The following is a 22,596-nucleotide window of genomic DNA, read 5'->3' on the forward strand; positions in this document are numbered from 1 at the left end:
ACGCCTCAGTCTCTCTCCCCCGTCCCCCCCTGCTCCCCCCCCCCCGCACCCCGCGGGCTGCAGGGCCACAGGTCAGGGAGTATGGTGCTTCATGCTGGACGCTCTGGGTGGCAGGTGGGCAGGGAGGAGGCTGCATTCCTAGGGGGGAAGCTGCCCCAGCCCTGGGCTGGGCTCCCGATTCCAGCAGAGTCTTGGGGGGTGGGTGGGAGGCCCCTGGGCTCCAGTTTCCTAGTGTGACAGCCTTGTGCCATTGAGCATCAGCGTGGTGCACCAATGGCTACTGAGGACACCTTGTGACAGGAGGGCTGAGTCCAGTCTGCTGGTGCCCCAGTGACAGGCGGCCTTGGGGGTGGCTTCCCTGGCAGGGAGGTGATGAGCACTCCCGTGACCTGCTTGAGGATGAGGGAGAAGGTCGGCACCATTGTGGACGTCCTCAGCGACTCTGCGTCCAACCACAACGGTTTCCCTGTGGTGGAGGGTGTGGACGGCACCCAGGTACTAGGCCTGCCCTGCACTGGGTGTGCAGCAGGACCTCGCTGCCCATAGAAGGAGATGACCAGAGTCACCCAGTCTACAGGAGAACCATGCCCGAGTCTCATGGTCCTGACCCGGTGGGGTGGTCAGTGTGACAGTGGCTCTCACCTTGTCAGGAGGCAAAGGCTGGACATGAGCCGCTGCCATATCCCTTCTCCTGATGGGGTCATAAGACGTGGACTTTGGTGGAGGGGATTAGTTTGGGGCTGCATGTCCTCTCCAGCCAAAGCTGCCCTCTCGACACCTCACCCGCGAGCCCCGCACGGCTCAGGCCAGGCTGCCCTGTCCCTGGTCTCGGGGCTCAAGGGCCCTGTGCAGTGAAGTGCCTGTGGCAAGGCCAGTGCTCGGAGGAGCTGTGATGGTGCTGTAGCCGGGCGGGCAGGGCTCTGGCGGGAGCAGGGGCCCCAGGGCTGCCTCTGAGCCCACGTTTCTTGCAGCAAGCCAGGCTCCAGGGCTTGATCCTGCGCTCCCAGCTCATCGTGCTCCTTAAGCACAAGGTGTGTCGGGCAGCCCAGTGGGGAGGGCCTGGGGTGCGGCCCCTACGTGAGTACCTGACTGGCCACTGTCCGCAGGTGTTTGTGGAGAGATCCAACATGGGCCTGGTACAGCGGCGGCTGAAGCTAAAGGACTTCCGTGACGCCTACCCACGCTTCCCCCCGATCCAGTCCATCCACGTGTCCCAGGACGAGCGGGAGTGCACCATGGACCTCTCGGAGTTCATGAACCCCTCGCCCTACACAGTGCCCCAGGTACCAGAGCTTAGGGCCTCCTAGGACATTGTGGAGTGGCCACCTCTGATGGACACAGAGGCAGGGAGAGTGGGGGCCCCTGTTGCTACTTTGGGAGGGTCTGTTGGGGGGAGTCCCCAAGGCAGCATACTGGGGGTCGGGCCCAGATGGACAAGAGTAGACTGGCAGACCTTCCTGGGTCAGGGTGCAATCCCGGCCAGGGTGGGCCCACTGAATGCTGTGCCTTTGCAGGATGCATCTCTCCCTCGGGTTTTCAAGCTGTTCCGGGCTCTTGGCCTGAGGCACCTGGTGGTCGTGGACAACCGCAATCAGGTGGGTCTGGTAGTCTGTGTCCTGATGGGCTGGCCAGGTCATGGGCACTTGCTCTTGCTCCCATGCAGGTACATGGGTGTGAGACCCAGCTTGGCCTGTTCCTGCATCAGTGCTGGCACAACAGCTGTACCCCTTACTCTGCCACGTGCCAGCCTCAGAGTCTGTCAAAGCTCTAAAGGCTCCCCTGGCACCAGCCATGTGTGGGACAGGTGGGGTGCTGGCCCATGGACTGTGTGACCTGGTGTTGCTTCTGCAGGTCGTCGGGCTGGTGACCAGGAAGGATCTGGCCAGGTACCGCCTGGGAAAGGGAGGCCTGGAGGAGCTCTCACTGGCCCAGACCTGAGGCCCGGCGCCCCGCCTTGGGCGGTGGCACTCCCAGCCCCTTGCACCTACTAGGGTCCCTGTCCTCTGGGGGTGTGGCACTGGGAGCAGGCTTCCCCAGACTGGGCCAGTCCCTTGCTGTGCAGGTCCATCTCCCACTTCCTGCCTTCAGGGGTCATGTGTGCAGCAGCACCTTCCCTGGGACCGAGGGGAGGGGCTGGCGTGCACATGAGGTGGATGTGCTGCATCCTGCCTATAGTGGCTTCTGTGGTTCCTGTGGGAGACCAGCTCCTGCTGACCACTCAGGAGCTGGTCTACCTCTCCCGGCCACAAGCTCAGTCTCATTTGCTGAGAGCCCACAGTATAGGGCCCCTGGGCCTGAGCAAGGCCCAGCCTGAGCCTCAGTGGCCAGGGCCTGGGAGCTGTGTGGCCCCAGGGCAGCTCCAACAGGGAGCCCTATGTGCACCCCTGGGTTTACACCCAACTTGGGCAACCCCAGGTCCAGAGGACGTGGCAGATGGGCTCTGTCCCAGGGTCTTGGGAGCTGAGGATCATCTTAGTGCCTGACTCCCAGGCCCTGCCTGTCACCCTAAGTACTCCAGAGCTGGGGTCACCCCACATGTGTACAGCAGCCAGAGGTCAGCCTTCCCATAGCACCCAGGGGCCTTGGTACCGGCTAATACATCTTTTCTGACAGCAGCAGATGCCACTAGAGGTAGCCTCCTGCTGGCCTCAGGACCCCCAGGCTGTCTTAGTGGCTCTGGGATAGACCATTGAGAATCAGCCAAGAAGCTCCCACCTTCCCACCCACCAGCTGGGCAGCCACCTTCAGACAGATGACTAGATGTGGTGTCCCTCTGGCTGCAGGGCCCCTCCTGTGGGACACGGAAGGGGATCTCTGTGTCCCTGGCATATGTCTTGAAGGCCACATGAGTCTTCCTGTGGAAGACTGGCACATGTGGCCCCAGGCTGTGCTTCCTCCTCTGCTCTCCATGGGTCCTGAGTGTGAGAAATAAAGGACCCCTGCCCAGACAGCCAGTGCCAGCCTCCCTGTTCAGCCCACTGGCACTTGCGGGGCCAGGGGTTGGGCACTGAGGTGGTGGTGACTGGTGTGTGGCACCAGGCCTTCCTGTGAGCACCATGGCCTCCCACCCTGCAACCTGGGGAGCTGCAGACAGGTCAGGTCTGGCAGATAGCCATCCGCCCTCACTGGGGCCCTGCCCTCCTCCAAGCAGCTCGGAGCCATTTCTACCACCCCTGCTCTCTAGGCCAGGAAGCCCCACTCCTGGGCGAGCCAGGATACTGGGGAGTCCCTCCCCCAGGACCCTTTACTCCACAGGAGGCCCTGGCAGGTGGGCCTGGGAAACAAGGCAAGAAGAGCTCTAGAGGGGCTGCATCTGAGTTGGTCCTCAGGGCGTGAGAAACCGCCAGGCCCCAGAGACGTACCAAAAACGCACGTGCAATCTCTGTACACATTGTTTTGTGTTGGTCACATGTTGGAATGACATTTTGGAAATATTAGGTCAAATAAAACAAATTGTCATAACTCCTGTCGTCTTGGCCTCCTTCATGGCTGCTGGGAGAGCCGGAGGTGTCAGCAGCCCTAAGTGGTGGGCACCTCCTGCAGCTTGCCCCTGGGTCTCTGGCCTGGGCTGTGGTCAGGACTGGTTGGCTTGGTTTCCCTCCCTGCTGGAATAAGCCCCTTTGCAAGATGAAGCTGCCCAGTGCCCCTCAGAACCTTCCAGAAGCTGGCAGTTGGAGGCCATCAGGATGGGACAGGTGAGGGCTCAGGTCCGCTGGCAGTTGGTCCATGACCCACAGGGTTCTGATGAGGAAAGAAAAGTTCCAGAATAGCTCTGTTGCCCAGCTGCTCCTGCCTCCTGTGGGACCCTCTGGGAAGAAGGCAGGATGTAAGGGTGGCTTTTCGAGTTGCAGCCCTCCCGCTTCCTGAGGCCTCCTAGCCTTCTAGCCCCACTTCCCTGCCGCACCCTAAGTCCCCATCAGCCCTGGCCTAGCATCCAGCTCTGGGCAGCCACGGGGACACTAGGCCCAGCGTCAAAGCTGCAGGGGGGACAGGTGGTGAAGCCATGTCAGGTGAGCCAGATGTGGGGTGTGCAGTCTGCAGCGGGAGGAGCAAGGTACCGGGGAGGACCACACAAGACAGCTCTGCTCTCCCCGTGGCTGCTGCCAGAGCTAGGCAGGGTGGGTGCTGTCTTGTGTCTGCTACCCAGTACTATGTGTTCTCTGACAGGTTCCTGCAGCTCTCTGAGCCATGCCCCTACCTGGTTTGGGTGGTGCCTAGCAACAGTAGACAGGCTGAGCTCGGGTGGCTGGTGGGTATTGTCAGCAATGTTGGGGTGCCTGTGGGCTCCAGCAGGAGCTGGTGTCTGGGGGTGCACTCCCAAAGCACTTCCTTGCAGAGTTAGCTGACAGCTCCCTGTCAGGGGTTTCGCCCCACTCTCAGCGGAGCACCGTCTTGCTGGAGGACCTGGAGCTCCTCCTGGCCGAAGGCCTGACCAGCCCTGAGCCCTTGAGTCAGGAGAACTCAGAGTCCAGCCACCTGGCGTCCAATGCCTGTGTCCCCGAGCCAAGCACCTCCAAGCGCTGGGAGAAGCTGGAGCAGTGGTGAGCCCTGCGGCACAGGGCAAGAGGACCAGGGAGGACCACGAGGAGGCTGCCCTGGTGACCACCTTCTCCAACCCTGGCCAGGGTGGGTGACCTGCAGGCTGAGGTGGCGTGCCTGCGCGGACATAAGGAGCGCTGTGAGCACGCCACCCTGAGCCTGCTGCGGGAGCTGCTGCAGATGCGGGCCCACGTGCAGCTGCAGGCCTCAGAGCTCCGGCAGCTGCGGCAGGAAATGCAGCAGGTGGCCCAGGCCCCCGAGAAGGAGGCATTGGAGGTGAGCTATGGCAGAGGTGTCAGTGCCCCACCCCAGTCAATCTCCCCCTTTCTCAGGGGTTAGTCCTGAGCCCAGTGCCACCCCCGTTGCTCATCCCTAAGCCATGGCTCCAGGGCACGCCCACTGGGCCTGCGCTCCAGCCTGCCCAGCCCCACACCTTCCGCTTTGCAGTTCCCTGGACCCCAGAACCAGAATCAGATGCAGGCTCTGGACAAAAGGTACCCTACACTCCTGTGGGCATGGGCTTCAGCAGGTGGGAGAGGCTCAGGCAGTGGCTGGCACCAGGGCCCATGGGGATTCGCTCAGGATTCTGTTTCCCCAGTAAGCTGTCTTGTTAGGGTAAGCAGTACCGGTATGTGGTCCAACTCAGAAAGCTCGGGTCTCAATGCCCCTGGATAGCTTGAGATCCCGAGAAGGCAGGGGGGCTGATGATAGGGCCCCCATGGCCAAATCCCCAGTCCCAGAGGCTGCCCAGCTGCTCTGGGCCTGCAGAGGCGCTCCTTGTGTGCCAGGCTGGTGGAAGTCCGGGAAGCCTTGTCCCAGGTCAGGAGGAGGCAGGCCCTGCAGGACGTGCAGCGGAAGGGTGCCCAGCAAGAGGCCAACCTCAGGTGGGCGCCACCTCCCCAGGCTGGCTTGGACCCACCCTGTGCCCCCAGCACTACCAGCAGGGGATCCCCTGCCTCGGTGCTGAGCCACTGGATGCTGGGGACCACAGACCCACGGTGGACCTCGTAGGGGCTGGGGCCCTGCCCTCCCTCCCTGGATCCCTTGCTGGGACTCTGAGGTCTGTCTCCACTCCCATGTTGCCCTAGCTGAGAAAGACTGTCCCACGGTTCCACCAGCCTCTTTGGCTCCCCAGTCCAGTCCTCTAGCTAGCTTAGCTGGCGCCTGCACCCGCTGTCCCTAGGCTGACTAAGCTGACCGGCTTGCTGAGGCAGGAGGAGCAAGGCCGGGAGGCGGCCTGCAGTGCACTGCACAAGAGCCAAGAGGATGCCAGCCAGAGGGTGGACCACGAGGTGGCCAAGATGCAGGTACCACAGGGAGGCCAGGCCCGGCCCTGGCAGGGGCCCCTGGAGGGCCCCAGCATCCTCAGCCTGTGCCCTGGCCAGAGGTGGCTCTTCCCTCCCTGCTGATGGAACTTGGGGAGGACCTCTCATCCTGCACTGTCCCCCATGGTGACCTCTTACCCCAATGGCCCTGCCCATTGAGATCAGTTACAATGATAAAAACTCAACTCGGTTCCTAGGCCATGTGAGCCGCCTTTCAAATGCCAGCAGCCACAGGTGGCCAGTGGTGCAAATCTGGGGTCCTCCTCACAAAAGCCCATTGGAGTGGACATCTCTGGCTGCCACAGCCTGGGTCAGGGAGGGGAGCAGTGGAGCCAGAGCCCCCTCCCAGCCGTTGGCAGCCTGAGCCTTCCTCTGTGAAGCAGGAGTCAGGAATTCCAGGCCCCCATGCTGCCTCCCACTCAGGACCCCCAGGAGTGACCAGCTCCTTGGCTCTGCAGACAGATCCCTGGACTGCAGCCTGTGCCCCACACACCCAGGCTCCTCCAAGGCAGGGCTCATCCCACTGCTCCCATGTGGCCCCTTCCCACTGCCGCTGGGAAGCTGATATGCTGGTGCCAAGGTGAGGGCAGAGGGCTGAGGGCTCCTGACACTGGATGTAGGGGAGCTGCCCCTCCTGGGGCACCTGCCTTTTCCTCTGAGCCCCAGAGTGTCTGAGGACTTTAGGGCCAGGGTCAGCACACTATGGCCCATGGTCTAATTTTATTTGTTTGTTCATTCGTTTTTTGAATTGGCAATTCAACCCAGGTTCACCGAGCTATCTCCCTAGCCCTTTTTGCATTGAGACAGGGTCACTAAGTTGCTGAAGCTGGCCTCCAATTAGTGACCCTCTTGCCTCAGCCTCTTGATTTGCTGGGGTTTCAGGTGTACCCACTGTACCCACTGCCTAGTTTTTAAATAAAGTTTTATCAGCACAAAGCCAGTAAAGCACATTTAGTGCTGTCAATGGCTACTTTGAGGTCACAACCACAGTGTTGAAAGGTTTCAGCAAAAGTCCTGTGAGCCTGAAACATTTACTGTGGGGCTGTATGGGAAAGTCTGTGGACCTTGCTCTAGGGCACCCTCCTTGTGCCTCCCTCCCCTAGGGGCCTAGGCAGAGTGAGGGCTTCCCCGAGGCCCCCACCCAACCATGGGCAGGGCCTGAGTGCTGGGGCTACTGGTAGAAGAGCTTTGTGGCTGTGAAGAAGGTGCCTGGTGTCTGGACCCTGTGAGATGGAGGGGAGCACACTGGGCTGGGCTACTTCCCCCTCCCGCCCCCGCTCTTTCACACCCTTGGTGTAGCAGGGGTGCTGTGGCCCTGCCTGCCCTCTGCAATGGGCTGTCCCCATGTGTGTGAGGAGTTGTCTCAAGTGCACCTACTGCCCTGCCCCAGCCCCAGCTCTGGCTAGTATATGGCCCTTCATCTTCCCTGAGCCTGGTCTCTTGGGGATAGTGGCCCCTGCCTGCCCTGCCTTTCATTCCGCTCAGGATACAGTAGATCCAGTTCTGCAAGTCCCAGGGACAGCAAGGGGGATGTGACCTGGGGCTGGGGGGGATGGGATGTCCAGCAGGGAGGCTGAGGGTGACACTGGGCCTCTCCCCAGGCCCAGGTAACCAAGTTAGGCGAGGAGGTGAGCCTCCGTTTCCTGAAGAGGGAGGCCAAGCTGTGCAGCTTCCTGCAGAAGAGCTTCCTGGCCCTGGAGCAGGTAGGATCCTGGGCCAGACCGGGCACCCTCGCTCATGTACCCAGGCCAGGCAGGGGCCTGGCAGACGGTGGTGTTCCTGCAGAGAATGAAGGCCTCTGAGAGCACACGGCTGCAGGCCGAGGGCAGCCTGCGGGAGGAGCTGGAGGGCCGCTGGCAGAGGCTGCAGGAGCTGACAGAGGAGCGTGTGCAGGCCCTGGGGGCTCAGCGCCAGGTGGGCCTGGTGGGTGGGTGTGGCCAGGGCAGTCTGGGAGAGCACCAGCTCAGGGCCACCTCCTCTGCGACAGGAGGAGGAGGGCCACCTGCTGGAGCAGTGTCGGGGCTTGGACGCGGCCGTGGTCCAGCTGACAAAGTTCGTACGGCAGAACCAGGTGTCAGTGAACCGCATCCTGCTGGCTGAGCAGAAGGCCCGGTGGGTGTCCTCTGGCCACGGGGAGCTGCATGCCCAGGCAGGCCACCCAGAAGTCATCCACCTCCCCTGGAAGGCACTAGCAGAGCACTAGGACTTATCCACTGGGACAGAATAGTGACCCTCTAGCTGGGTCCTGTCCCTTCCCTAAACCTAACTCTCTTGGAGGCACCCATGAGAACATCCTGTCCTCTGATCCATGGGCTCTCCTGGGAGATTCCAGAGCGAGCTAGCAGCTGTGTCCTCTTCCCTGGCCTGATGCTGAGGGGCAGACCAGCCTCAGCTGAGAAACAGTGTCAGTGTTGTCAACCCACAGGAATACCAAGGTGTGCCTGGAGGAGAGCCAGGCTGGGGAACTGGCCTCCTTTGTGCAAGAGAACCTGGAGGCCGTTCAGCTGGCTGGCGAGCTGACCCGGCAGGAGATGCAGGGTGCTCTGGAGCTGGTGAGGGGGTGCCCAGGGAGAGGGGCAGCACACACCCTGCACATGACCATGGTCACTCAGCTGAGGCCTCCCTGACCTCCTCCTGTCCCCTGCAGCTCCGAGAGAAGAGTCAGGTCCTAGAGGGGTCAGTGGCCCAGCTGGCCAGGCAATTGAAGGACCTGAGTGACCACTGTCTGGCTGTGAGCTGGAGGCTGGACCTTCAGGAACAGACATTGGGCCTGAAACTATCTGAGGTAAGCACCAAGGGGCAGTAAGGCACATTCTGGAAGGCCTGGGCCCTGAGGGCAGAGGTCTGACCAGTCCAGCTCCACTGCTGAGACCTGAGGCTGTCCCTAGGGGTGGGATGAACAAAGGTGGTAGCCACCCATGGCCCTGGCGTTCATTTCCCTTCTTCTCCTGCATCATCGCTGAGCTATAACCTGTAGGCCGGGCCATACCCTCAGGTGTGCGATTCAGTGGGTTCCAGTTCCTTCAGAGCTGGGAGCCCTGTTGATTCCAGAACTTTTCATCACCACAAATGGAAACCCCAGACCACCCATCAAGTCTCCCCAACACCCCAGCCCCTGGCCCCTCAGATCCATCTCTGTGCTTGTGGCCTTGCCCACAGGACCTTTGATGTCAGTGAAGTCACACACATGTGGCTGCTGTTTCTGGCTGCTCACTGGGCCAGGCCCTCACAGTGTATCCTCCTGGCAGGGTGACATCCCCTGGTGTGAGCAGGCCACCTTTTGTTTGCACACATGCCTGCTGAGGGACGTGTGGGCTGTTGTTATTTTTGGCTTTTGGGAATCATACTGCCATGACCATGAGGGTCCACCCTTTGATCTTGGGGCTGGAACCCCCAGGTCATCCCTGTAGCCCCTCTGGGCACACACTGGTCAGAACAGCTCATGACAGGCCCTCTCCTTCAGGTGACAGGCCTGCTCTTCGTCCCTGTCCCTGTCGGCTCTTGGTGGTAGAAGATCTGTGCCCTTCTTCTTGGTGCATCTGGGCTGAGCCTGGCAGCCCACTTGACTGGGCTCTGGGCATGGCTGTCCCCCTAGGTGGCTGCAGCAGGCCTGGGCACAGACTGCTCAGAGTCAGAGGTGGATGTGGGCATGTGGCCTTCAGGAGCTTCTCCCCAGCCTCCTGGGCCTCTCCATGTCCTGGCTCATAGCCCTGTCCTTCTGCCTGCCTGAACTCTTATCTGGGACCCAGCCTTCTCTGTGTCTGAATCTCAGGTGAAGACTGAGTGGGAGGGTGTGGAGAGGAAGTCCCTGGAAGACCTGGCCCGGTGGCAGAAGACAGTCTCAACTCACCTGCGGGAGGTGCAGGAGAAGGTGGACGGCCTCCTGCGGCAGGTGGGCCTAGCCTGTCCAGGCTCTGACAGCCTGGGGAGCTGGAGGGCTTCTCCCACCCCTCCCCTCTCCTGCCTTCCTTGCTGGGCCTGGACGGCCCGGGGCTCCCCAAGCTGGCTGTGCTCGGGGTCACCCCCCAGGTTGTCCGCGGCCTCCATTTCAGATAGAAGGCGTCTCAGACAAGTGTATCTTCCACAAGAGCGACACAGACCTGAAGATCTCAGCCGAGGGCAGGGTCAGGTGAGGGTGCCCCTGAGAAATGGGCAGAAGCTCTGCCAGGTGCCCATGGCAGCCCCGTCCCCTCCCTGGCCTGGCCAGCCCTACTCTGGGATCACCTCTCCTCTGGTGCAGCTTCCCCCCTGCCACCCACTGGGAATCCCCACTTTCTGCACTAGAAGTGGGCAAGGCCAAGTCCTCTTGGGCTCCCTTTGACCTATGGCAGCTAGGGGAGGCACCTATCTGTCTCACCTGGACTCCATAGCTGCCCTCGGTGCCCACAGAGAGTTTGAAGTTGGTGCCATGAGGCAGGAGCTGGCCACCCTGTTGTCCTCTATGCAGCTGCTCAAGGAGGAGAGCCCCGGGAGGAAGATCGCTGAGATCCAGGGACAGCTGGCCACGGTACCTTGGGCCCAGGGAGTCCACCATGCCTGGACACTTGCCAGAGCTCCCAGTGCTCAGGGATTCCAGGTTGGGCCCTGGGGCTGGCTGGACACCAGAAGGCCACCTTTGTCTTGCCCGTGACAGGGGCTATGTTTAGTTTCAGAAGCAAATGATAAAACTGGAGAGCAGCATGCAGGCCCACAGGACCATCCAGAACCTTAAGTTCAACACAGAGACCAAGCTGGTGAGAGGGGCTGGGGACTCCCAGGGCTGGGGCAAGCCTGGCCCTGCTCCCTCTAGCCTGCAGTCTGCCCAGCAGCCCAGCTGGCGCCCAGCAGCCCAGCTGGCACCCAGCAGCCTTTTCCTGAAGATGAGGGACTCTGGCCTGGGCTGCCCCCGCCCCTGTCGTCTACTCCCATGTTCTGTGATCCTCTGTTGTTCTGCTCCCCACCCCGACCCCGTGGCTCCTGGGTAACACCAGGGGCCCCTGTGTCCTGCAGCGCACAGAGGAGATTGCAACCCTGCGGGAGAGTGTGCTGCGCCTCTGGAGTGAGGAGGGCCCTTGGCCATTGACACTGGGCAGCAGGCGGGTTCTCATGTCCCTGGTGAGGCAGCGGTTCTTCATCAAGGATGTGGCTCCTGGAGAGCTGGTCTCCGTGAACTGCTGGGGCGTGTATCAGACTGTGAGGTGGGCAGCAGGGAGCTTGGCGGCAGCCCCTCAGGTTCCAGGTCTGGGGTAGGACAGGGAGGTCCCCACAGGGAGGGAAGGTGGTGAGAGGTGCAGGCCATGATCCGGGTCCCTGGGCAGGTGGCTGCAGTGGAAGACCGTCCTCATGAACCTGGTGGTCCGGCAGAGGCAAGGCGTAGTCTTGAAGACATCCCACCAGTAGCCTGCACCCCAGCGCACGTCCTTGTCCCTTTCCCAGAAATAAATGTGCTAGCTCTTGTACCACATGGGGCCATTACTCCCTGATACCTGCCAGTGAAATCCTCCCCAAGTGCCTGTGTGACTGACACACAGGTTGGGCAGTGGGAAGGACCAAGACCAGGAGACCAAATTCCCCAATCCCTAGGGTCCTTCCTGTCCTGCCCAATCTCTTTCCCCCGCAACCCAGGAGCCCCACATCCCCAGGAGAAAGGGTCTTGGCCTGTCCAGAGGCACCCAGACCTACTGCTGCCAGGACCTACGCGAACCCCCCAGCAGGAATGAAGACACTGGGGTTGCAGGCTTGTGGCTGACCACCTCAGGCTGGGCCCAGCCCTGCAAGCTGACCTGTCATCCAGAGTGCTGCCCGAGGAAGCCACTTCTCAGCACTCATCCAGGGAGTAAACACCCATGTTTACTCAAGTCAGGCGCCTCTTTCTGCCTCTTAAGAAAACCCAGGCTCATCTGTGTCCCTGGCCCTGCTGCCTGCCTATGCTACACCAGGGACTGCACCAGGGACAATCAGCACTGGCCCTGTGGGGTGCAGGTGGGCTGGCTCTTGCCACCGACCTGAGTCACAGGAGATGGCCTGGCAGCGATGGGGCCTCCCCTAGAGGGGTACATGTGTAGGTAAACACCCCTAGCCCATGATCTCAGGGAGCCAAAGCTCCTGCCCAGGTTCTCCCTCCTGTAGGCAGAGCCCTGGGGGCCCCTGTACAGAGTGGGGTGCTTCTGGAGGCTAAGGCCAGGGGCTGGCTCAGCCTGGACACCCTCACTAGTCCTGCACCCTTGCCAGTCCTGGTGACCCCTGGCAGTAACAGCCATAGGCTGCAGGACAAGACCAGAACCTCCTTTGGGGCCTGGAAAGGCCTTGCCTGAGGTGGGCAGCCAGGTCACGGCTATCTGGAAGGAAGGAATTCAGGGAGCATGAGGGAGAGTCTGGGCACCCTGGGAAGGGTGGCCTTTGCTGCCTCCAGCACAGCCTTGACCTTGCCCAGTCTCTAGGCTTCGGTCAGTTGTGTCCCCTCCAATGCCTGAGCACCCCCACCCTGCAGCTCAGGGCTGGCCTCAGATGACCAGCTGGCCAGCAGGTCACTGAAGTCTGGTGTGCCAGGGTGGAGAAGGCCCAGGGGACTGGGCGCCGGCTCCTTCCAGAAGGATGGGGGCAGCTTCCTCTGGGTCATGGGGGTGATGTGGCTGTATTTCCGTTCCAGCCTCAGTCTGTGGCCAGCTGATGCCCTGGGCCCCAGAAACTGCCGCAGCCCATAGTCAAAGAGCTCAGCCAGGGGTCCCAGTGGCAGTGTCCCATCCTTGCTGAAGCCTGACCTGTGTGCCTGCCCCTCAGATCCCCTGGACAAGTGGACCTCAGGCTCAGTGGCCTCCTCGTCCTCTGGGGCCCCGCCCTGAGCCAGGCGCACCAGGTCAGCATAGTACAGCTCTCGGGCTGAGTGGCTGGCCAAGTGGCTATCCTCATAGACATCACAGGCATCTGGGTCCTTCCCCTTGTCCTTAGGACCAAAGTACCGCTGGATGTCACCACTGATGAGCTCTGAGAAGCGCAGCAGCCTCAGCGGAGTCTCTGGGCTGTTGGGACCTTGGGGAGCCACCCCTGAGTTCTGAGGGGACCCCTTGCCCTCTAGCTCCTCGCCCTCCCTGTCGTCATTGTCCTCATCCTCCTCTTCTTCCTCCTCCTCCTCTGAAGTTTCAAGGGGCTCTGGGTCTGAGCTCAGGAAGGGCTGGTGGGACTGCAGGGGCAGCTGGAAGCCACAGAGAGGCCGGATCACGCCAGCAGCCATGTCCTGAAGTCACTGGAACTCCTGGGGCCTCTGTGACTGCAGGCAGTGACTGGAGAGGGAGGTAGCGGGCAGGTGAGCAGTCAGAGCTCAGAGCCACATGTGCAACCCAGAGAGGGCTCCCCGGCTCTTCCCTCCCACAGCTCCCAGCTTCCCTGGCCCAGCTCAGCAGGGGTGAGGTTGGCAGAGACTGCAGAGGGTGGGCCCAGGAGTGCGGTGGGCCATTAGCAGGAGCAGTTAGATCCCATCTTATAGGTAGGGAAGTTTTGGGTGCAGGGAGGATGTGGGGGTGAGATTAAGCCACTACAATCACTAAAATCATGGCCACTCCTGGACCAGGGAAAGCAGAGGGAGAGAAGTCCCAGGGGGTCAGCCTTGCCCAGGGCTTCCTGAGTCCCTCCCTGGGTTGCTATGGCCTCTCAAACCCTTCCTAGGGTCCTTGCAGTTGCCATGGGGGGGTGGGGGTGGGCATGGGCATGAGGGTCCAGCCCAGCCCATTGCATCCAGTGGCAGCCTCAGACCCAGGTTCTGGTTGACTTCTGATGAGGTAAGGATACCTGGGTGGACCTGACCTAGGCACCTCCTGCTGGGAGGATGATGTGGAAGAATCTGGGAAAAGTGGGGTCCAGGAACCTTGTCTGCATCTGCACGGGAAAGCCAAGTGGGTGCACCCCAGTGAGAGGGAGGAAGAAAGCAGAGCTGAAGGCCCGGAAGCCCAGGACCCAGCTCATCAGGAAACAACACCTGTCTCTGTGGGGGCCTGGGTGTGGGTAGCCAAGGCCCTTGGACATGCACTCCTCAGGGTCAGGATGACCTAGGCACTTGTCCCTCCCCTGGGGAAGCAGAGGTAGCTGTACACAGTCTCCTCCACCTGGAAGCCACTGTGTGACCTTACTTGCTCAAGGTGCAGGGCCCTCTGCTGTCGGGATGTCCAGGCCTCTGGGGATGACTGCTCACGGAGAGCAAGACAAGACACCTTCCCACAGGGAGAGCAGTCCCACAGAGGACCTGGGAGGAAGCCCCACGGAGCCATGCCCCCCCCATGGCCCTCCCCACTCACCACCAGGCCCTGGGTCCTACCTGGCCTCTGCTGCACCTCTTGCTCAGCAGGCCCACCTCCACCTGGATGCAAGCATTTATAGCTGGGCTCTGCAGCCGCCTGAGGCTGGCAAATATTTGGCGACAGCATTGTCATCGCAGACTGGACAAATAGAGCCCGTTTGCTTTAGCGCCCGGCAACCAGGGCCCCGCGGGGGGAGCGTCCGAAGACGAGCCTCACCTGCTCGCATCCTGCCAGGGGACCGTGGAGTGTTTGCTGCAAGCCCAGCTGGCCCACACCCTGGACCCGAGGACCCTTATCTCTGCTGCTCATTGGGCCTGGTCCAAGCCTTGTCAAATAGGCGGAAAATTAAATTTCATGCTATTTTGAGTTCTCGAGTAGGCCTCTCTAGAGGACATCCTGCCTCTGCGGTGTGCTGCACAGATAGTGCTTCACTGGCAGCAGGGCTCTGGGCCAGCAGGAGGCACAGAGACCACAAGGCCACTGGGATGGGCTAATGCAGGTGGCTCCTGGCCTAGCCCCCTCCAGCCATGCAGTGGGGGGAGGGGGTTCTGGGCAATTGTGCCCAGTCTCCACCAGCCCAGATGGGGCCATGATGAAGACCCTGCCCAGCAAGGCTGCCCCTCCCACCTGCACAGAGTTGCAATCACCCAGTGAACCTACTGCTGGCCTGGGCTTCCCCAGGGGCCAGGCTGAGATGGCTCCCCACCCCCCATTCCAGGCCTCCTCCTGGCTGAAGCCACCCCGAAGTGGAGTTGAGAGACCCTGACTCCAGCCAACTTGCCCAAATCCCACTACTGCTGATAGGGCTGGTCCTGCCCAGCTTGGCTTGGGCCATCAAAGGCCTTACAATGCTTGCTGTTCTTGTTTCCAGCTCCTGATCTCCAAGAGGCACATGGACACCACCTCCTCTTTCCCAGTTGCTCCCCTTCCAGGTGGGGGGGGCAGCACCTCCCACCCTCTGCCATCTCAGCACAATGGACCTGGCCTTCCCTGCAGCTGGATCCCTGCTGGTTACTGAAGTCCTTTCCTCAGCTGGAGGGCAGAAAGCTTCAGGAGCCCTGCAACTACATGGGGCTTGGGAGCTGCTCACATCTCACAGTGAGGCTGTTTGTCTGAGCTGTAGTGGAATGGCAAGGGGCAGGTCACCTGCATGTCCAGAGAGAGACTTCAGGCTGTAGGAGGGTAATGGCATCATCACAGCAACCAGCCACCATTTATCACTACCTCGTCCCTGGAAGGAAACCCAGGGGGTGACCCAGGTGAGACCATGTCCAGGTAATGCCAATGTCCTGGGATGAGGGGCATCTGACCAGGTTCAGTCCTGAGCATCCAGACTGCTTGGGGATCTCTGTCCCCACAGACTGACCTCAGGAGGTTTTTCTTTTTTGTACATGAGATTGAACTTAGGGTACTTATCCACTGAGCCACATCCCAAGCCCTTTTTGAGACAGGGTCTCACTAAGATTTTTAGGGCCTCACTTAGTTGCTGAGGTTGGCCTCAAACTCATGATCCTTCTGCCTCAGCCTCCCAACTTGCTGGGATTACTGGCATGTGCCACCACACCCAGCCTGACCTCAGTTTTGACCAAGTTTGAGACTTCAGGATCCAAAGACACTGGCCCCATCCTGGCTGTGGGGTGGTCCTGCCTCAGCAGGCTCCTCTCTGACCCAGTGCAACTCAGCTGTCAGACCAGATCATCAGAAGGCCCAGGGTCCGAGTTACAGGCTGCTGGGGCACATAGGTCCTGCTTTGTGACCATATTCGGCCCCTTGCCCTCTTGATGGCTCAGGGGGCTCCTGCTCTGATCTTCCCAGAACCCCAGAGCTGGACCAGGGCAGAGAATGGGGCACATCTGCTTCTGCTCAGAACCATAGCGCCCCCTGCTGCTTGCTCTTGGAAGGATGGGCCCAGGGAAGGGGCTGGGAATAGGCTGAAGTCTATGTGCTGCCCACTTCCACCTTGGGGGTAAGCAGCAGAGCAGGCAGTCAAGGGACCTTGGGAACCTGCCAGAGGACCCAGGAGGCATGTGGCTGTGGGCTCTGTGTTCCCCCCCGACCGACTGGGAGATGGTAGAGGCTGTGCAGGTGCTGTGAGCACAGGCAGTCACCAGTTCCCTCAGAGCAGCCCTGGCCTGTGTGGCCCCAGGGCGGAGCACTGCTGTGAGGGAAGACACACCACCCTGCCCTTGAAAATGTCCCACCTGTGTGTCCAGAGGAGGGGCTTTGGGGGTAAGCTGCAGGAAGGCAGAGTATTCCAACTGAGGACAGAGCCTGAGCAGACCCAGGTGCTGCTGCAGAGCTGGGAATCTCTGGGGTTCATTGGGTCCTTGTGAAGTGGAGGCAGCAGGTCCAAGGCAGACAGAATGGACAATGCTGTGCTAATGGCTTTGAAGATGGCGAGGGTGACAAGGCAAGGGGTGCAGGGGCCTAAGAAGCTGGAAAATGCAAGAAAGCAGGTCCCCGCAGGCTGCAGAGTGTGACCTGCTGACTGGATTCCAGGCCAGTGAGGCCCACTTGGAGCTCCATGTGTGTGTGTGTTTAAACCTCGCAGCTGTTGCTGGTTCCAGCATAGGCAGCCTCATCTGGAAGCGGGCAGCGCGTGTGCAGGGCCTCATGGCAGCTGTGGAGCTCAGATCCCCCCAGCCACAGGGAGAACCCAGCCTAGGTGAACTCAAGTCCCAGGTGAGGCCATGAACACTGGACCTCAGCTCATCCCTCTACAATGGAAGAGAAGATCTGTGTGAAGTGATCTGTCCAGCTGCTGTAGGAGGAACGCATGAGGGGTCCTGACACCCAGGGCCTGGCTTTTACCCCCACACACCTTCTTCTTTCCCATCCTTTGATTGAGGCATCTGGATAGCAGGGCTGGGGCTGCGACAGGGGTTTGGATCCTACAACGAGCAAATGCAGAGATGCCCATCATGTTGCTGAGAGAGGGCTGTCCACTAACATTCAGACCTTTGTCCTGGCCTAGAATGATCCTGACGTTTTTCTCTGCCTGAAAAGAAATCAAGGAGGAAACCCAAGCCTGGGATGCAAACTTCTAGAGTAGAGAAGATGCTGGAGCAGCTAGGGTAGGAGTTTGGGAACAGGAGCTTGGCAAGGCCTTGGGGAAAACACTTGAGACTAGAGAGGGAGGTACCAGGGTCCCACAGTGTGGGCTGAGGCATGATGATGGAGGGGACAGGCAACTTAAGGAGCAGGTCTGCAATCCAGCGGGAGTTCAACAAGTCATCCCCTTCCTCACCCCACCTGAGCTTTAGGCCAAGTTCAAGATAGACCAGGTGTCTCTGGCTTTTGTTTCTGGTAAAGCTAGGTTAGTGAGTGACAGCCTAACAGGGAATCTTGGGTTAGTAGAGAGACTCACTTGCCAGGAGTCATTGCCTGTACATGTCTAGCTGGTGTTGGGTGGGTAGCCAGGCCCAGACCGAGCAGCTTTGTGTCCCCCAGCCCCCTGCCACCGATCTGGGCCCCTAGAGGAAGCTGGTGCCTCAACATATGTCCCAGCATCTGCCTGGCTCTCACTGTGGGCAGTGCTGGCCCTGCACAGCTCTCAGCCCAATGCCTTCACCAGCCCCCACCCCCACCTGTTGTCAGGTCTCAGGCCCTGGAAGAACAACTCTGCCCCACCAGAGGCAAGCTCTGCCTATCCCCAGGCACCCCATATTGATCTTCCCAGGAAAATCAATAGCTCCAATATGTCAACTCTCAAGTGGCGCTACAATAAATTACCCCGCCATTAAGCACACAAGGGCCGTAGCCTCCGCCCTCCCCCCATTAGTGGGACATTAGGCCTCCCTTGAAATTTCTCTGTGTGCTTTGAGATAATGCAGGTTGAGGTGTTGGTTTATATCCCCAGGGAGGGGAGGGTGACTTGGAGCTGTGGCCTTTTCCTCTCGGGGGTTCCCAGCCAGGCCACTGGGAACCAGCATGCCTGGGAGGTGAGGCACCTCAGCAACAGGATGCGAGGAAGGACTGCAGGGCTCAGTGAGGCAAGCAACTGCTGGAGGATCCTGGGAAGCAGGGCTTTGCCCTGGGTTGATGCTATGGTGGGGCCACTGTAAGTAAGCACTACAAACTGGACAACTTCAAACAACAGAGGAGCCGGCACAGTGACACACACATATAATCCCTGCCACTTGGGAGGCTGAGGCAGGAGGGCTCCAAGTTCGAGGCCAGCCAGAGCAATGTAGTGTAACTCTGCCTCAAAATTTTTAAAAAAGGGGCTGGTAACGTGGTTCAGTGGTACAGCACTTACCTAGCATGTGTGAGGTGCTGGGTTCCACCCCCAAACCACAAAACAAACAAAAACAACAGGGCTTCTTTACCTCACAGCCTTGGAGACCAGAAGTCCCAAACCAGGGATACTCCCAGTGACAACTGGGGAGATTGTGCCAGGTCTCACGCCTGTCAGTGCAGTCTCAGCCAGCAGACACACCATTTCAACCTCTGCCTCTGTGGTTATTTGACCTTCTTCCTTCTGTACATCTGTCTTCTCTTCTTGTAAGGACATGTGTCACTGGATTAGCCCACTCTGATGTAGCATGACCTCAGTTTAACAACATCTGCAAAGACCCTGTTTCCAAAAACTGCCATACTCTTTGTTTTCTGAGGGGGAACTACAGACTCAATACAGTATCTTCCATTATCAGCAGTAGCCTGAGTGTGTGTCACCCAACTACAGCTAGGAAGCTCAAGGGGGCTCAGAGGATCAAGTTACCCTCTAAGGTCTCATTTCTGTTTCTGATCCATGACAGTCATCAAGACTGGGATGGGCGCCCTGTCCTGTTCTGTCCTGGGTGAAGCCCCAGCCCCTGCACTACCTTCTCACCCAAACCCTGCATGGCTGGCCTGAGCAGTTTGTGCTTAGCCACCATGAAGCATGTCAACCTGAAACAGCACCAGTCTGAGCTGGTGGCCCCTCTGCAGCTCCATTCAAGCCTGCAGACCCTTGACCTCTTCCTCCAGGAAGCTCTCTAGACCACCCACTATCCTCACTTCAATCGCCCTCCTCCCATGCACACTGGGTGCTCCCAGGTCCCTGCAGGGGAAGTTGGTGTGCCTGTGATTCTGGTGGGGCTCTGAGCTGGAACAGGTGCCTCTGTTGACACAGCAGCTCTGAATGCATCCTGGGCTGGGCCTGCTGTTAGGAGGGGGGCGGGGACGCCCAGGTGTCCTTGGCTGGAACAACTCTAGGCTCTCCCGACCTAATGCTGTGACAGCATCTCCGGCCAGGAATATCTGAGCCAAGTGCTTCCCTCGCCGGGAAGCAGGCACAGAAAGATATCACACGTTCCAGGTCACGAGGTAGCTTTTGGATCTGATTTTTGTGCCATCCCCAGAGCAGATTATGGCTCCCGGGAGAAATCTTAAATGTGTATTTCTAAGTGAAAGAAACCAAGATGAAAAGGCTGAAGCGTGAGTGGCGGCACCCCAGAGCAGACGATAGCTTCCGCCCGACGCCGAGCGCCAAGAGGGGGCATGCGGAGAGCGAACGACCTACGACAGCGGGAAGGAGGTCAGTGCGTGCTCGGCTGGTCCCAGTACCGCTGCCCAGGCCGGACGGATAACTACACTTCCCGGCAGGCCGCGCGGTATCTGGGGGCGGGACCTAAAGCGGAAGTGCTCGGAGGAGTGCGTCATTTCCGCGGCGCGGCTGGGCTCACGTTCCGTAGTCGTGAGGCCAGGTATGGCGGCGGCTTCCGGTCCTGGACGACGGAAGTGACGCAAGCGGTGCGCCGCAGGGAGGAGGTCGCGATGAGCCGCGTCCTGTGTGCGCCCACTGCAGGGTGAGGACCTTGCCGTCTTGATGGGCCGGGACCCGGGCCGAGGCCAAGGCCAGGCGGCCCATTCACTGCTATCTCCTTTGTAGGGCCATACGGGCACTCAGGCTTGTGGGCTTGGCTCCACGGAACCTGCACCCGCCGCCGGCTGGCCGGGCCCAGCCCGCGGACGATGAGGAGGACCCGGAACGCCCCCTTCGGTTTTCCTCCAGCAAAGCCAGCCCGTCCCGCTGGACCGTGATGCATTCCCTGGGGAAGGAGCAGCAGCGGCCCTGGTGGAAGGTGCTACCCCTCAGCCTCTCCCTCCTGGCTCTGGTCTCCTGGTGCTTCCTGAGGCAGGAGAGCGGCGCGGATCAGTGGTTGAGACGCGTGCTGGAAATAGAGGGGCCTGAGCCCGGAGACGCCCCCGAGGAGCCCGGCGCGCGGGCCGCCTACCCGGCGAGAGCCTCGGGTGCCGGCTAAAGGACTCGCGCTCGTGGCGCTGACTTGCGTGAAGGCAGCGGGATGTCGGCAGGAGCCTGCTCCTTGTCTAACACCGTTGCGCAGTGATTGCGTCCTAAAGACTTCTCAGATCCACGGGGAAGGCGTTGGCCGCATTGTGTGCCGCTGGATTTGGGATGTCTTTGTACAGCCTAGTCATGGCGCCAAAGCAGTCCTGGCGGATACTTGTAATCCAGTGTTACTTTGCAGACCATGTGCTTTCTGAAACACTATAACTGACATGAGTGTTAGAACGTGCTATGCGTAAAGAACATCTGTTGGTGTTAGTTTTATATACTAACAAATTGAAAATACATTTTAATACAATGATGCACTAAGGCGATTCAGGTGTTTTTTTCCTTTTGTTACATCTAATTGAAAAAGTATTTTAGTAGGCCAACAACCGCCTTTTTAAAAACTGTAGTTTGTTTGTTCATCGTGGTGCTGGGGATTGAACCCAAGGACCCCATCCATTTATTTTGAGACAAGTCTCTCAAATGCCGAGGCTGGCCTCAAACTTGTGATACAATTTCATCTGAAATTGCTGGGATTACAGGCGTGCACTACTGCCCCTGGCTGTGCAGAACTTTATTTTTAACACGTCAACAACTTTCTGTTGTAGGAAACAACTAATAAATATTTCTTTTAGTTGTAGATGGACACAATGTCTTCACTTTTTAAAGTTTTTTTTTTTTTTTTTTAGATGTAAATGGACACAATACTTTTATTATTTTTTTTTTTTTAAAAGAGAGAGAGAATCGAGAGAGAGAGAGAGAGAAACTTTAGTATTTATTTATTTATTTTTTTAGTTCTCGGCGGACACAACATCTTTGTTTGTATGTGGTGCTGAGGATCGAACCCAGGCCGCACGCATGCCAGGCAAGCGCGCTACCGCTTGAGCCACATCCCCAGCCCCAACAATACTTTTATTTTATTATTTTTATGAAGTGCTGAGGATTGAACCCAGTGCCTCACACATGCTAGGCAAGCGCTCCACCACTGAGCCACAACCTCAGCCCTCTTTGCTTATTTTCATATGGGCTAAGGATTGAACCCAGTTGGGCCTTACACATGGGACGCAAGTGCTCTACCACTGAGCTACAGCCCCAGCCCAATAAGTATTTATTTTCACAAATTGCAATCACTATTTTGGATTACCTGAATATAGTTTTCCAAGTGTTATTAAGAACAAACTTGCTTAATTTGAATTAAATACAAAATATATAAAAAGTAGCTTTCATTTACTTGGACTTCAGCTGGAAGGCTTTATTATCCTGTGTGGTGCTGAAGGTACTGTCCCCACCGTCCCCGCCCTTTCCCCCCACCCCCCATGCATGTTTGAAAAACAAGTTTTGGGCCACTAGGTGTAGCAGTGTACACCTTCTTACAAGGACCTCTTTGCAGAAGTTGCTGAGGATCTGCCACCTTCAGAGACTACCAGGAACTGGGGTGTGTACCAGCATACTCATTGTTGAAGGACTGAGCCTGAGGCCTAGGAAAGACTACCTAGGCTTAACTCCCCTGGCCTGGTCCTAGAGGGGGCAAAGAACTAAGGTGCTTTCTCTTTGCCTTGGGGTGTTTGTAACCTGTTTGGATGTGAGCATTTTGTTTGAGAGCAGTCATTCAAACCAGAACTCTTACTTTCACTCTATCTTTAAGAACTTTTGTGTTAACAAAAAGCTTTTATCTTTTGTTTTGTAGTGCTGGGGATTGAACCCAGGGCCTTGTGCATGCCAGGCCAGCACTCTATACCACTGAGTTACACTTCCAGCACTTTTTAGTTTTAGTTTGAAATAGGGCCTTTTTAAGTTGCCTAAGCTGATCTTGAACTTGGGATCCTCCTACCTCAGCCTCCTGTGTAGCTGGGATTATAGATATGTGCCACCACACCTGGCTTAAAGTAATTTCCATATAACAAAGCAATATATATTCTTTTCTAGAAAAGATAGTAAGCAAAAGAGAACCAGAAGCACCAGATGTAACCACTTTGAATATCTCATCATTTAGTTTTTTGTGTAACTATAATATTGTTTTTCAAAGACACAGTGGGTTGTTTTTTTTGTTTGTTTGTTTTGTTTTGTTTTACAGTGCTAGGAATGGAGCCCACAGCCTTCAGCATGCCAGGCAAGTGCTCTTCCACACTGACCTGCACCTCCAGCTCCTGTGGGATTTTTTTTTTTTTTTTTTTTTTTTTTTTTT

General features: G+C 58.5%; 4 protein-coding genes across 4 annotated transcripts in view; 3 read left to right on the top strand and 1 right to left on the bottom strand.

Moving 5' to 3' along the window:
- Clcn7 (chloride voltage-gated channel 7) overlaps positions 1 to 3,462 on the top strand; it is a gene marked incomplete at its 5' end in the record, with an annotated part of 23,766 nt that extends 20,304 nt beyond the window's left edge. Inside the window, 5 exons of the mRNA XM_015490972.2 lie at positions 366 to 495; positions 972 to 1,031; positions 1,107 to 1,283; positions 1,515 to 1,595; positions 1,852 to 3,462. Of these exons, the coding sequence (XP_015346458.2) occupies positions 366 to 495; positions 972 to 1,031; positions 1,107 to 1,283; positions 1,515 to 1,595; positions 1,852 to 1,938 (535 nt within the window). The remainder of the gene's footprint in view (positions 1 to 365; positions 496 to 971; positions 1,032 to 1,106; positions 1,284 to 1,514; positions 1,596 to 1,851) is intronic.
- Positions 3,463 to 4,236: 774 nt separating this feature from the next.
- Ccdc154 (coiled-coil domain containing 154) lies at positions 4,237 to 11,302 on the top strand (the record flags this gene model as incomplete). Its single annotated transcript, XM_015490973.1, has 16 exons — positions 4,237 to 4,541; positions 4,626 to 4,815; positions 4,987 to 5,033; positions 5,328 to 5,423; positions 5,723 to 5,846; positions 7,466 to 7,567; positions 7,650 to 7,778; positions 7,852 to 7,976; positions 8,290 to 8,416; positions 8,512 to 8,649; positions 9,637 to 9,756; positions 9,917 to 9,993; positions 10,254 to 10,371; positions 10,511 to 10,597; positions 10,854 to 11,041; positions 11,162 to 11,302. Coding segments are annotated over 16 exons (2,055 nt in total), but the record flags the coding sequence as incomplete, so codon positions are not given.
- Positions 11,303 to 11,438: 136 nt separating this feature from the next.
- Positions 11,439 to 14,540, bottom strand: Percc1 (proline and glutamate rich with coiled coil 1). The gene is made up of 2 exons (XM_048789403.1): positions 14,152 to 14,540; positions 11,439 to 13,123 (listed from the first exon to the last, which is right to left on the bottom strand). The coding sequence occupies exon 2, from the start codon at positions 13,072 to 13,074 to the stop codon at positions 12,280 to 12,282; it is 795 nt and encodes a 264-aa protein (XP_048645360.1). The 5' UTR covers positions 13,075 to 13,123; positions 14,152 to 14,540; the 3' UTR covers positions 11,439 to 12,279.
- A 4,638-nt stretch (positions 14,541 to 19,178) lies between these two features.
- Positions 19,179 to 20,740, top strand: CUNH16orf91 (chromosome unknown C16orf91 homolog). The gene is made up of 2 exons (XM_015490975.2): positions 19,179 to 19,923; positions 20,007 to 20,740. Exons 1-2 carry the CDS (start codon positions 19,616 to 19,618, stop codon positions 20,377 to 20,379), a joined length of 681 nt encoding a protein of 226 aa, XP_015346461.2. The 5' UTR covers positions 19,179 to 19,615; the 3' UTR covers positions 20,380 to 20,740.
- Positions 20,741 to 22,596: the final 1,856 nt, after the last annotated feature.

This window comes from Marmota marmota, unplaced genomic scaffold (assembly GCF_001458135.2).
Source record: "Marmota marmota marmota unplaced genomic scaffold, marMar, whole genome shotgun sequence".
NCBI lineage: Eukaryota > Metazoa > Chordata > Mammalia > Rodentia > Sciuridae > Marmota > Marmota marmota.